At 48.6% G+C, this 12,003-nt stretch overlaps 1 protein-coding gene across 10 annotated transcripts in view; it reads right to left on the reverse strand.

Moving 5' to 3' along the window:
- Positions 1-390: 390 nt before the first annotated feature.
- The window catches only part of PPFIA3 (PTPRF interacting protein alpha 3), a 74,747-nt gene continuing 63,134 nt past the window's right edge, over positions 391-12,003 (reverse strand). For all 10 annotated transcript variants that reach the window (XM_053261970.1, XM_053261973.1, XM_053261971.1 and 7 more), the window contains 7 exons: positions 9,122-9,297; positions 7,081-7,178; positions 6,715-6,890; positions 5,847-5,915; positions 5,586-5,757; positions 4,082-4,156; positions 391-2,184 (listed from right to left, as the gene is read on the reverse strand). In XM_053261970.1, coding sequence (XP_053117945.1) covers positions 4,098-4,156; positions 5,586-5,757; positions 5,847-5,915; positions 6,715-6,890; positions 7,081-7,178; positions 9,122-9,297 — 750 coding nt within the window. In that variant the 3' untranslated portion in view covers positions 391-2,184; positions 4,082-4,097. The remainder of the gene's footprint in view (positions 2,185-4,081; positions 4,157-5,585; positions 5,758-5,846; positions 5,916-6,714; positions 6,891-7,080; positions 7,179-9,121; positions 9,298-12,003) is intronic.

Genomic DNA, 12,003 nt, shown 5'->3' on the forward strand with positions numbered 1-12,003 from the left:
GCCCAGTTTTGTTTGTACTGCAGTGTCTCAAAGGGCACGGTTTTATTTTTTTTTAACACAGGCATGAATACCAGCCATTTCTTAATGGGGAGAAAAGAGGGCTGCCTTCAGGGACAGTCATGGAGTGGGTTTAAACCTGCCCCTCATGAGTCAACGGTCTAGGCCAAGAGTCAAGTGTTGGCAATTCCCCGGCTTCTGTTTCTTGGTATGACGCAGGAGTGCAGAAGAACTGGGCTTTTAAGAGGATGACAAGAGAATGTTAGGAATTGTCCAATATGAAAAGAGAGAGCTTTCAGGCAGCCATTCACTGCAGCGGCCTCTGCCATGGAACATTGTTCCTAAGAGAGCTCATGCTGTTGAACTAAACAAAAATCTGCAGATCTTAGAAAATGTTTTCAAGCTTTTTCTTTTTCCTTTTTAACATTTCCTATCACTCGCACTCCACTTCTGGCCCTCCTTCTCCCCTTCACCTTGAGGCAAACTGGAGCTGAGCAGACCAGAAGAAGCTCTCCCTTCCTGGCCCTCAGCCTCCTGCTTGCCCCTCACAATCTGCCTGATAGATTTTTTTTTGTCAAGCTTTTATTTTTTTTTCTTCCCCCCCCCTCCCCACTTTCATGCAAAACAACCCCCTTTGGTTTGCCCCTCACCCCCGCACACCCTCCCCAGGGGAAAAAAAAACTTTAAAAAACAACAGAAGGCAGAAAATATAAACATCAAATGAAAAAGTATGGGCGTGCAGGGGAGAGGGGGTGGGGGGGAAAGGACACATTATTAAATTAACAGAGAACTTGTTAACGGCGGTCAAAAAAAGAAATTCAATTTACACGAGATTCCACAGCACAGATATACACAGAAAATACAACTCTTATATTACAATAGTCTTGGAGGGAGGGGGTCTGTGTGCCATATCTTAGAAGTTCAGAGCTCGATTGACTACCCCAAGCTGAGCATCCTCCCTTCCAGTCTCAGCACCCCAAACCTGAAATCACCACTTCCTGCTCCCCTTAGAGCAAAAAAACCAAGGCTCCATGCTCCACCAAGATACAGCTTCTTCCTGCCACAGAGCCAAATATATAACTTAACCACCTGGGATAGCTTCATCCCCCCATGGAGAGTTTGGGGGGCTGCCTCAAGCCCCCCCCATCATACCACTGCATAAATCCAGGCCCTTCTCCTTGGAGGGAAAGCGAGCTGCATCTTGTGGGGAGGGGATTAGAATATCCCACGTTTAGATGAGGTGGGAAAACAGGGGTGGGCTGATTTCAAAGGGGTTCCTGACTTGTGCCAAGATGCAGCTGCTTCTAGACAGAGGCAGCAGCTGTGTCTGTACAGGCACCCCCAACTCAGAGCTCTGTGGTTTGGCCCTGAGGGGCAAGTTGCTGTAGCGGGTGGGCATGGCTCTTTATTCAGCGCTTCTCTTCTCATTCCCCGGCATGATTTGGGAATCTGCAGCAGAGGAAGGAAAACAGGTCCTCTCCTACCTGCCCCCTCCCCTTATTGGGAAGAGGCATGGGGAGGGGGCAGATTGAGAACTGGGCTTGAGCAGCAACCCCCTTCAGGCATTCACGAGGTGAGACAGGGCACATCTTTGTAGCAGCAATGCAAAAAAAGTGCCAACAGAACATTTAGCACCCTTGGGATGACGGGGAAAAGGAGACAGGTTACCTAGGAAGATGGGCCAGTTGGTCCAATCCGTGGCAACAGAAAGGCAAGGTGAGTCGACCCCCCTGCCCCAGACCCTCTGGGGAAAGGGAAAGGGGATGGAAATATCAGGCTGCATTGGAGTGGGGTGGGGCGAGGTGTATATTTTCATTCACATTCTTATGCCCCTTCCCAGAACAACAACAACAATAAATAGACACCAGAGTTGAAGCCCCAGTTCCCCTGCAGAGTTGGGGGGAGGGCCCCCCCACCCAGCTTTAGTCCCTTGAGTTCACCAGTGACCACAAGCCATTGCTGCTAGGAGGAGGGGTGGGGAGGAGGTCTCTCTCTCTGTGTCTGTCTCTCTCCACCATCCCCATGTGCTCCCACATTCCTGCTCCACCTCCGTAAGCAGCAGCAGCAGCAGCAGTTCCTCACAGTCTGGATTGGAGCACATGATGAGGAAGGAGGGGCAGCAGCGGCAGCAGCAGTGGGGAGTCTTCCTGTCCAAGGCAGGGTGGCCAGACACACCCAGGACAGCATCTGTATGAGAAAAGGGGACAGGAGGAAAGAGAGAGGGGAAGGATGACCAAGCTAGAGTGACTTGAGGTGTCAGCCAATATGGTACAGTGGTTAGAGTGTCGGACTAGGATGGGAGGCCATGAAGCTCACTGGGTGACTCTAGGCTAGGCACTAGGATAACCAACCTCAAAGGGTTGTTGTGAGGATAAAAGGGAGGGGAAGAACCCTGCATGCCCCCCTGAGTTCCTTGGAGGAAGGGTGGGACAAAAATTTGCTGCAGACAAGGGATATGTTTCTCGCTGATATTCAGATTCATGCTGTGCATGGGCTCCCAAGAAGGGATGACTTGTGTGACCAGGGGCATAGCAAGGTTGGAGTGGGCCCAGAGACAAGATTTTAAAATGCGCCCCCCTCACTGAAGCTCAGCTCATGAAATAAAGAAATCTTAAATTTTATTTATTTGTTTGTTTGTTTGATTTCTATACCGCCCTTCCAAAAAGGGCTCAGGGCGGTTTACACAGAGAAATAATGAGGCTGAATAGTGGTAACAAAAAGCATAGTAAAATTTTAATATATATATATATATATATACACCTATGTGCCACACTAGAACATCATCCTAAATTATTTTTTAAAGGGTTTTGTAAATTGTGGATGATGCAAGTCATTTAATGGTACTAGAGAAAGACATGCTCTTCTGGTAGCTCCAGGTCTTAACACTCACATCAGTTTCAGAGGATGAATACAACTAAAGGAAGCTCTGGTGGGTGCGTGGGTGGGGGAGACTTGCCTCTGGAGGGCAACTGTCTCATGTGACTTGCCTCTGGGGGGCAACTGTCTCCCCTTGCCCTATTATAGTTACGCTCCTGTGTGTGACCCCTGAGGTCATATTTCTGGGAGGCACAGTGAGCTACAGAGAGAAAGGGAGAACAGCAGAAATGGTCTTTCCTTTGTAGCATGTGTGCAGTGTTAATCTGGATGTATATATGTAAAGAATCTTCAGGACCAAAATGGTTCCTAAAGTTCTACATAGATGTTTATTACTACTCCCATATTTGTTCCGCCCCCCTCCACGCCTTGCTCGAGGAGCTCAGAATGGTGTACATGGCCACTTACCTTCTTCCACAACTGCCCACCCAATATATCCTCATCACTCCTCTCCTCCCTTCTCCTTCTACCCTTCTCTTGTACATCTTAAGGCCAAATTGAAAATAATCTGGCAAATTCATGTTTGCTGAGGTTACAAGGAATGGGGCTGGGGGACATTTACAGGGGAAGATCGGAGGGCAAATGGGAGAAGTTTGCAACCCCACTTGTGCCTGGTGATTCCCCCTGAAAATGTGGCTGCCCCCTGAAATTTACTCCTGCAATTGTATCCCGCACCCAGTAGTTTTGTTAAGACTCCTCCCCCACCCAACTCAGCCAGGGTCACTTCCTGTTTTGGAGCCTGGCAGGGGAGGGGAGGGGAATCCTTAACAAAATAACTGAATGATCCTCCTATGGCCTACGAATTCTCCACAGCTGCTCCCCCATCCACACACTACTCTTGCATAAGTGGTAGGGGGGGAACCCCTCACTTCCCTAATTGTCTAATTGGTAGGCAGAATTCCCTAATTCCCTAATTGGTAGGGGGGAAACCCCTCACTTCCCTAATTGTCTGTCTGGCAGACAGACAAGAAGTTACCAGGGTAGGGACCACAACCAATGTCCCCTGTAACAGGCATTCCCAGATATTGTCGACTACAACTCCCATAAACCCCAGCCAAAGGCCACTGCAGCTGGAAATGATGGGAGTTGTCAACAACACCTGGGAATCCCTGTTACAGGAAACACCGGCCACAGCCTTTCCATGTTTGGGCACAGTGCCCCAAGTACAGCCAATGCTCAATCAACAAAAACAGTGTTACTACATACTGACCTCTGTTGGCTTGGCATTAACAGGAGTACGTTCGCACTGACATACTGTCTGCCCGTTGGCTACCTAATGAGTTCCCTGGAAAAGAAGAGAGAGAGAAAGAGATCATGCAATGTACCCTTCAGATCACATTGACTAGTGGAGTGGGCAACCTGAACTGGTAATATCAGCAGGTGATAGTATCCATATTAGTATTCCTTGCCCCCTTCTGCTTCTTTGTTCGCCCAGCCCTGTCCCATGCTAATGCAATCTCCCTGCAATGATTCCTTCCCTGACAGGCCAAGGATTCCTTAAGGCTCTGAGTTTTCCAACAGTTGTGTCCTTGGTTGTTCATCTACAGCAGGGTTTCTTAACCTTGGGTCCCCAGATGTTGTTGGACTACAACTCCTATCATCCCCAGCTATGGCATTTGTGGCTGGGGATGATGGGAGTTGAAGTCCAATAACATCTGGGGACCCAATGTTGAGAATCCCTAATCTACAGCCTTCTTCTTCCCAGATAACAAACAGTGGCTGACATCCAGACTAAGTTACCCAATAGTATTACTCAGGAGTGACTCTAAAGCAGGGATTCTCAACAATGGGTCCCCAGATGTTATTGGACTTCAAATCCCATAACCCCCAACCAAAGGCCACTGGGGCTGGGAATTATGGGAGTTGAAGTCCAAAAACTACTGAATTTTAGTAGGACTACCTCTGAAATTAATCAGGATCTCATCCACTTTTTACATGCAAGGTGCTAAGGCACAAGACTGACAAAGATTAGGGGGCCATTCACATGACCTACCAGGCGGGCAGGCAGGGGCAAGGCTTCCCATAAATTACCTTTCCCTCAGATGATCCTTTGTTGCTTAGTGGGAGCGTGCTCCATGCTCCCATACGATCAGCCCTGCTCTGTGCAGTGTGGAGCAGGGCGGATTGATCTGAGGCCAGGATCCGTTGTCCCGGCTTTCATGAAGCCCACAATGGAGCATGCAACACGTGCACTGCACTGGGGGATTACCCCAAAGAGACGGGCACTCTAGGTGCCCATCTCTCTGTGTGTGCAAGCAGCCCGTGCTCACACACAAGCAGGTAGCCAGGAGTAAGGGAACACTCCCTCCCTTAACCTTGGCTAACAGCTGGGCTTAAAAGCCGGCAACGCTGGCCCGCAGGGATTGGGCCTGATCCTGGTGGTTCTCACGCGCAGCCTAACCTGGGCTGGGTGTCCCCAGCCTGGCTTAGGCCGCACATGAGTACAGTCTCTAGGAGCCGTAACTGCTCAGTGGTAAGAAAGGCATTCTGCATGTACTCGGAAATACTCACCTCTCCTGCCCGCCTGAAGATGAAGACGGAAGAAAAAAGAAAACACATACACAGATACACACTCTCTCCCGACTGCCACCCCCCTTACATTAGCAGCAAGTCCTAGGGGGGATTAAGCACAATTGGTTTCTAGATTTTGTGTTCTGGCTCAACACCCAAGCCCAGATGAGCTGATGAGTCTCACACAGCAGAGCTACACACACCCTCTGGCTGCATCTTACGAAGCTGCACCCCGGGTGAGGTAATGGAGGCCACGGAGGCTGTGCGGAAATTGGCTGGCAGCATCTCAGCCGAGTCGGGGCTGACACCGCGGAGGTCTTTCTCTCGGAACATCTTCCGCCAAGACGGGGAACGGCTGAACGTCTTGGCACTGTCCTGAGAGGCAAGACACAAAAAGCATGAGCGTGCATGGAAGGCTAGAAACGCTCACAAAGCCAGAGAATCCGGAACAAGGAGAGACTCACCTCATCCAGCCGCCGGTCTGTTCCCATGGTGATGAGGTTCCCAAATTCTTTTTCCAAGATCTGCCGAGCCTAAATAGAAACGAGGCAAGTTTGGTGGGGGGTCGTCGTCTCCCCTTTCCCACCCCCAGTTTTGCAATTTCTGAAGCCTCACAGATACTCCACAAGGTACAGTCCCCTTCCCCATCCTTCTCCTCATGGTAAATACCAAGGAGGAGAGAAAAAGGGGGCTGGGACCCAGCTGCCCAAGCAAAACGAAGCACGGCCATTGGACCTCACAGGGTTGGTGAATGGATAATGGGCGTGTGGGCCAGTCTGGGCAATACTTGGTCTGCCAGCCTAACCACACAGGATAATGATGTGAGTGTGTTGTGAGCGGACATGTCCTTCCCTGCACCCGGCATGCTGGGATGCCTTTCCTTAACCGCACGAGGTGGCTGTTTGGCCAAACCGTTCCTCTTCAAGCGCTACACAGTGTTTGTAGCATATGTAGAGGGGCAAACCACCTCCCCTTGTGATTAACAAGCCATGCCCCAGGACACCAGGAGGGGGGAAGGATGTCGACACTCACGGGGTACACACATCCTTACGATGTGCGGCTGAGCTGGCAGACGAAGTATCATCCAAACAAGATGTGTGCATGTGTATGTATGTGCATGCACCTCTGGAATTCTAGAAATGCACTTACCACAATGGCAGCTTGTGGCCCTCAGTGAGAGCTGCCAGACGCAGGCAGAGCCAAGGTTCCAGGGTTCCCTCCCGCCCCTCTCAGGGAAGCACTAAGTACAGCTCATTTCTCCCCCCGACTCCCAACAGACTCCAGCCAATCCCCTTCTCTCCTTTGCCCAGCCAGCTCCTATCCACTCCTGACCTGTGTGTTCTGGGTAGGGATCTGCAGCAGCAGGGCCAAATCGTTGCAATCAAAGGTGTCATCCAGGGCAAGGAGAGCCCCATGCACCCCGCTCTCCACCAGGTTATTGGCAAACTCTTTCAGCCCTATCATTTGCACCCAGCACATCACACGCTCGTTGGACCAGACCATCACATCTAGAAAGCGAGAGGGGGAGGAAAAAGAGACCATCTTAGCACCAAGTCCAGTCCCAGGTCTCCTAACCCTGAGGTGTCAACACCTTCCCTACTTGTCTCTCCCACTCTCCAATTCACAATGTTGTGGATATACTTGACAACCACTTGACAATAGCCCCGCCTGGCTTCTGCTCCACACACTCACACAAACCTTTGATTTGGTTCTGACTCTCTTCCCGTCTTCTCTCCAGCTCTTTCCGGTCATAGTTAAGACGCTTCAGGCACATGATTCCGTAATGGAGGCTCACCCTGGGGCACATACAAGCAGAAGCAATGTAGCATAGAAGCTGCGTGGTGAACTGGGAGATTCTAGGTTCAAATCTCACTTCTGCCATGAACTCACTAGGTGGCCTCAGTTGAGTCATCCCCTTACCCTCGGCATCCCTCCCTTTCAACATGGTGAAGGTAATGCTGTAATAAGGATCACTGAGATAATGGAGGGCAAGCACTTTCAGTACTCGAAAGCACTGCATTCATATTAAGAATTACTGCAGCTACCTGACTGCTGGGAGCGGTAAAGGCAGTGGAGTCATAGGAACATAGGAAACTGCCATATACTGAGTCAGACCCTTGGTCTATCTAGCTCAGTATTGTCTTCACAGACTGGCAGCGGCTTCTCCAAGGTCGCAGGCAGGAATCTCTCTCAGCCCTATCCTGGAGATGCTGCCAGGGAGGGAACCTGAAGCCTTCTGCTCTTCCCAGAGCGGCTCCATCCCCCCTGAAGGGAAGATCTTACAGTGCTCACACACTTCTAGTCTCCCTTTCATACGCAACCAGGGCAGACCCCGCTTAGCTAAGGGGACAAGTCATGCTTGCTACCACAAGACCAGCTCTCCTCTCCTAGCAGCTACCACAGCTCCTACAACTACCACAGCTGGTAGACAACGACAGTCCTTCATACTGGGTATTTACAGAGGATGACTATCTCCAGACCTTTATTCTTAGCACAGCCAGTAAGGAATTTAAGTATAATCATGTAAACACTCCTGAAATAGCTGGGCCCTGCAGGGGGTGGGATGACCCTACTGCTTTTCAGCTGCTTCCCTAGCCCCCTGCAGAAACGAGCACTACATTCCTGTAACCGCACACCAGAGATGGGTGTACTCACAAGGACAAACTATGCAGAAAAGCAGAGGTTGCACCAGAATATGTGGGGAGTGAGCAGGGCACATGCCCTTCCAGACAGACACCTCACCCCCACCTATTGTTCCATGCTTACTTGATGGAAAAGCAATATTCACAAACTAAGAGCACTTTTCTTTCTCATCATCAATCAATACATAAAGATAATCAATAAAGGTATATAGAGAGGCTCCCCATGGGTTCACTTCAGATTATTTTTAGGATGGGAGCATTAATGTGAATTATACTGTTATTTCTCTTTCAGAAATTATATATGCCACAAAGCTCCCTCTGCCCCACCAGAAATGCACTTTGCCACCCCCACCACACTCCAATATATTTTTCTGGAGCCACCACTGCCCAGAAGGCTCGATCACATTCCAGTGTGATCATGAGGCTGATTTTATTGATTTATAAGAGTTATAGCCTGCCTTTCAACTGAATGAAAAATTCACAAGCTGGTTTCCAGAATAAAAAGTAAAGCATCACATAAGACACAAAACAATAAACGCATAAAAACAAACAAACAAACAAATGAAGTGAAGCAACAAAATGCTACAGCAAGCAAGATTTCTATAGTGGCAAGAGGTGTAGATTTGCAGATAAAGAGCAGGCAATGCGGATGGACAGGGACAAAGGTTTCTACTGATAGGCTCTAGAAAGCTGAAGCCAGCAAGCCAGCTTGCCTGTTTGCCAGCCAGCAGGCCTCCTTCAGCAACAGCTCTGAGGTTAAAAAGAGAGGAGAGGATGACTTCAGGCTGGGCTTAAGATGCATTGCACCCTCAGAGGCACTTGCCATATATTTGGGTCTCCCTCGGCCTCTCCTCTCTCCCAATGTGGTCATGAGCACATATATTCTACTAGGCATGGGGGTGAGGAATACAGTTCTATTTCTCCTCCAAAAGGCGAAAGGGCGCAGCCTCACAAAACTACCATTCCCCAAACCTTCTACTGCGGGGGTAGAACCACTAAAGATCACTTCATACACAACTTCGTATACATATTTACACTTCTGTAGTGTAAGTACATGCCCTAAGCCAGGAGAGCCCACCCTGTGTCCTCCTCCTCACCTATGGAAGCTGTCCACCATCTTGAGCTGGCCCCTCAGTTCCTTCTTGTTGAGATGGTCCAGCATCCGAGCATCAACTAGCGATTCCATGAAATAGCTGCGGTACTGGGGCAAGCCCAAGCTAGGCAGCCAATCATTTCCCACCCACTCATGGTTCATGTCGCCATATGCAAGGATCTGCAAAGACAGAGAGGGGAAGACACCGTGTGAGAGAAAGAGAGAAACACACAAAGCACATAGAGAGGACCCAAACCAGGCCATTCCCCCTCCATTTCCACTGGCCCTGTAACGTCTGGGCCTTCACTACTAACAGTAGGGTAATATCCGGGTCCTCTTGCCTCTGTACAACCCTTCCCTCCCACATTCTGGCCCATTTTTAATATATTAAATTTATATGCTGCAACTACAACAATGACAATGACGACGGATATTTATATACTGCTCTTCAACCCAAGTTCTCGAAGCGGTTTACATAGAAATAAGTAAGTAAGTAAGTAAGTAAGTAAGTAAGATGGTGCCCTGTCCCCAAAGGGCTCACAATCTAAAAAGAAACATAAAGGTAGACACCAGCAACAGCCACTGGAGGGATGCTGAGCTGGGGTTGGATAGGGCCAATTGCTTTCCCTCTGCTAAAGAGAATCACCACTTTAAAAAAGGTCCCTCTTTGCTCATTTAGCAGGGGTGCTGCTTTTCTTCCATGGAATTCAGGGCAGACTACATGTAGTTCCCAGCTGATCACCCATCCAGGCACCAATCGGATTCAGCGCTGATCAGCTTCAGCAAGATTGCTGCATCATTGTTACCAGCCACTCTTATTCTATCCGGCTCCCAGGAGCCTTCCTGTTGGCTTGCATCTTCAGGCTTGGAGACTGCACTCTGTATATGCTCAGGAGCTGCACCGCAATGTGAGCTCTAAGTTTATGGTTTACATGGGGACAAGTCACTTAGTTGGTAGTGGGCTAGTCGCCCCTGGATTTGGCTGCAAACAAAGCCAATTGGAACGGGGATAAGATGCACCCCCCTCTCCCCAGATGGGAGCCCCAGCTAAGTAGACTTGAGAGTTAACTATACTGAGTTAACCTTCAAGGACACCCTGTACCACCTCACTCCCCTCCTTTCACAGGAGAGAAAACACGCTAATGAGCAGATTATGCCAAGCAGGAAGAAGGTAGATAAGACAGTGAAGTAATGTTCTCCCCATCACAGAGGAGATGAGTCAGTGATGTAGGCTCAGAGGTGTACCCACTGAAACTATTGAGAAGATTACTGGAGACCCCATCCCGGCACGGATATTCTTTCACACACCTGTATACTCTGACTTTCATTTGATTTTGATTTTTCATTTGATTTGCCTTACTTGCAAAAGGCACACCCCCACTGTTACACCCAGGAAAGAACAATCAGAAACAATGCATACCGAACAGGCCCATCTGGGCCCTTCTACTCAGCAAAGCATAACAATAGGAACGTTCCCCCAAGGCATGATTTGGGATATAAGTATCCTCAGTTCCACGACCCAGTGTGCTTCCTTGTAGACTCCACCGTGTGCTATATTTGGGACTCCAAACAGCAACCTTCGTTTCCCCTCGTAAGCTATACTTGGGACCCCACTGAGCATTCCATATGCTCTCTTGCAACCTACAAAGAGCTTGAAATCACTGTCTGGATCAGTCCTGGTGCCAATCCACTCAGCTTGCCTCGCACCTATAGGAAGCTGGATCCACGGAGAAGCCATTCTCGTAGGCATCCCTCCTTATACTAATCCTTGCATCCTTCCTGTTCTCTCTGTCCCTGAAGGACGCGAGTCTCCAGCTGCTCGAAGCCCCGTTGCTTAGAGGCAGGTACAATTTGTTGTACACCGCCCAGAGTCTTTGGATGGGGAGGTTTAGAAATGAAATGAAATGAAATGAAATGAATAAAGGGGTTGTCCGGCTCTCAGGATCCCAATCTATAACTTCTTTTCAAACTTTCCCCTTCCCTCTCTCTTAGCATCTTTCTCTTGCCCACCTGGGAAACTTACATAATTAGAACTTAAGCTAAAATGCCTCATTGTAGTTGGTTTATTTAGAAATGTACTTCATTGCTCTTTAAGTTAGAAACGCCTAGTTGTAGTTAAATTGTTTGGTAACATATTTTCATTTATCTAATCACACCATTCTCTTCCTGTGCCCCTTTTATTTCAAATAAATTCTTTTTTAATTTTGAAACTATATCCTTGTCTCAAATCCAGTCATTTCTTGAGTCCAAACGTTTGCACAAATTAAAACTGGTGAAGCTGACCCCTTTAACAGCTAATTCCCTACACAAGCCCAAACACTGGGGTGCTGACCAATCACCCCGGGGTCAGTTTCATTATCACGCCCTGGGTATCCTAAACCAAATGGATCTTAAACCAAACAAAAATTGCAAAAAGACTCTTCAAGTCTCCTCTTTCAAAATTCTGCTCACTTGTTCTTTTGACCCATGTGTTATCTAGTCTCCATGACCATTCAGCCAGTATCTTCTTGTAGTCCCAAGGTTACAGTGTCCTTGCATGTTAAAGTTTAGGACAGAAAATAAATGCCTGAGTGACTTAAATATCCACTTGTTCACTTCCAGTGTAATGTATGAAGAGAAAAACCTGCACTTCTCTTCCATGGTGAGATGTACAAGTTCCATGCATGTTTGGAGCATGTGCCATTGGGGAGATACACAAGTTCCCCTTTCACTCATTACCAGAAGCATGAATAGCAGAGCACATTTCTCTTGTGCATCCACTTTCCGCCTCTTCTGCGTAATGTGCAAGACAGCTCTTATCCAGCATCCCACCTCACCCAGTCACAGATGGCCTCTTATAAACCCAGAAGGCGTAGAAAGAACAGGCAGCTACCCATGATACAAAGA

The sequence above is a fragment of the Hemicordylus capensis genome, chromosome 6 (genome assembly GCF_027244095.1).
Source record: "Hemicordylus capensis ecotype Gifberg chromosome 6, rHemCap1.1.pri, whole genome shotgun sequence".
In the NCBI taxonomy this organism is placed as follows: domain Eukaryota; kingdom Metazoa; phylum Chordata; class Lepidosauria; order Squamata; family Cordylidae; genus Hemicordylus; species Hemicordylus capensis.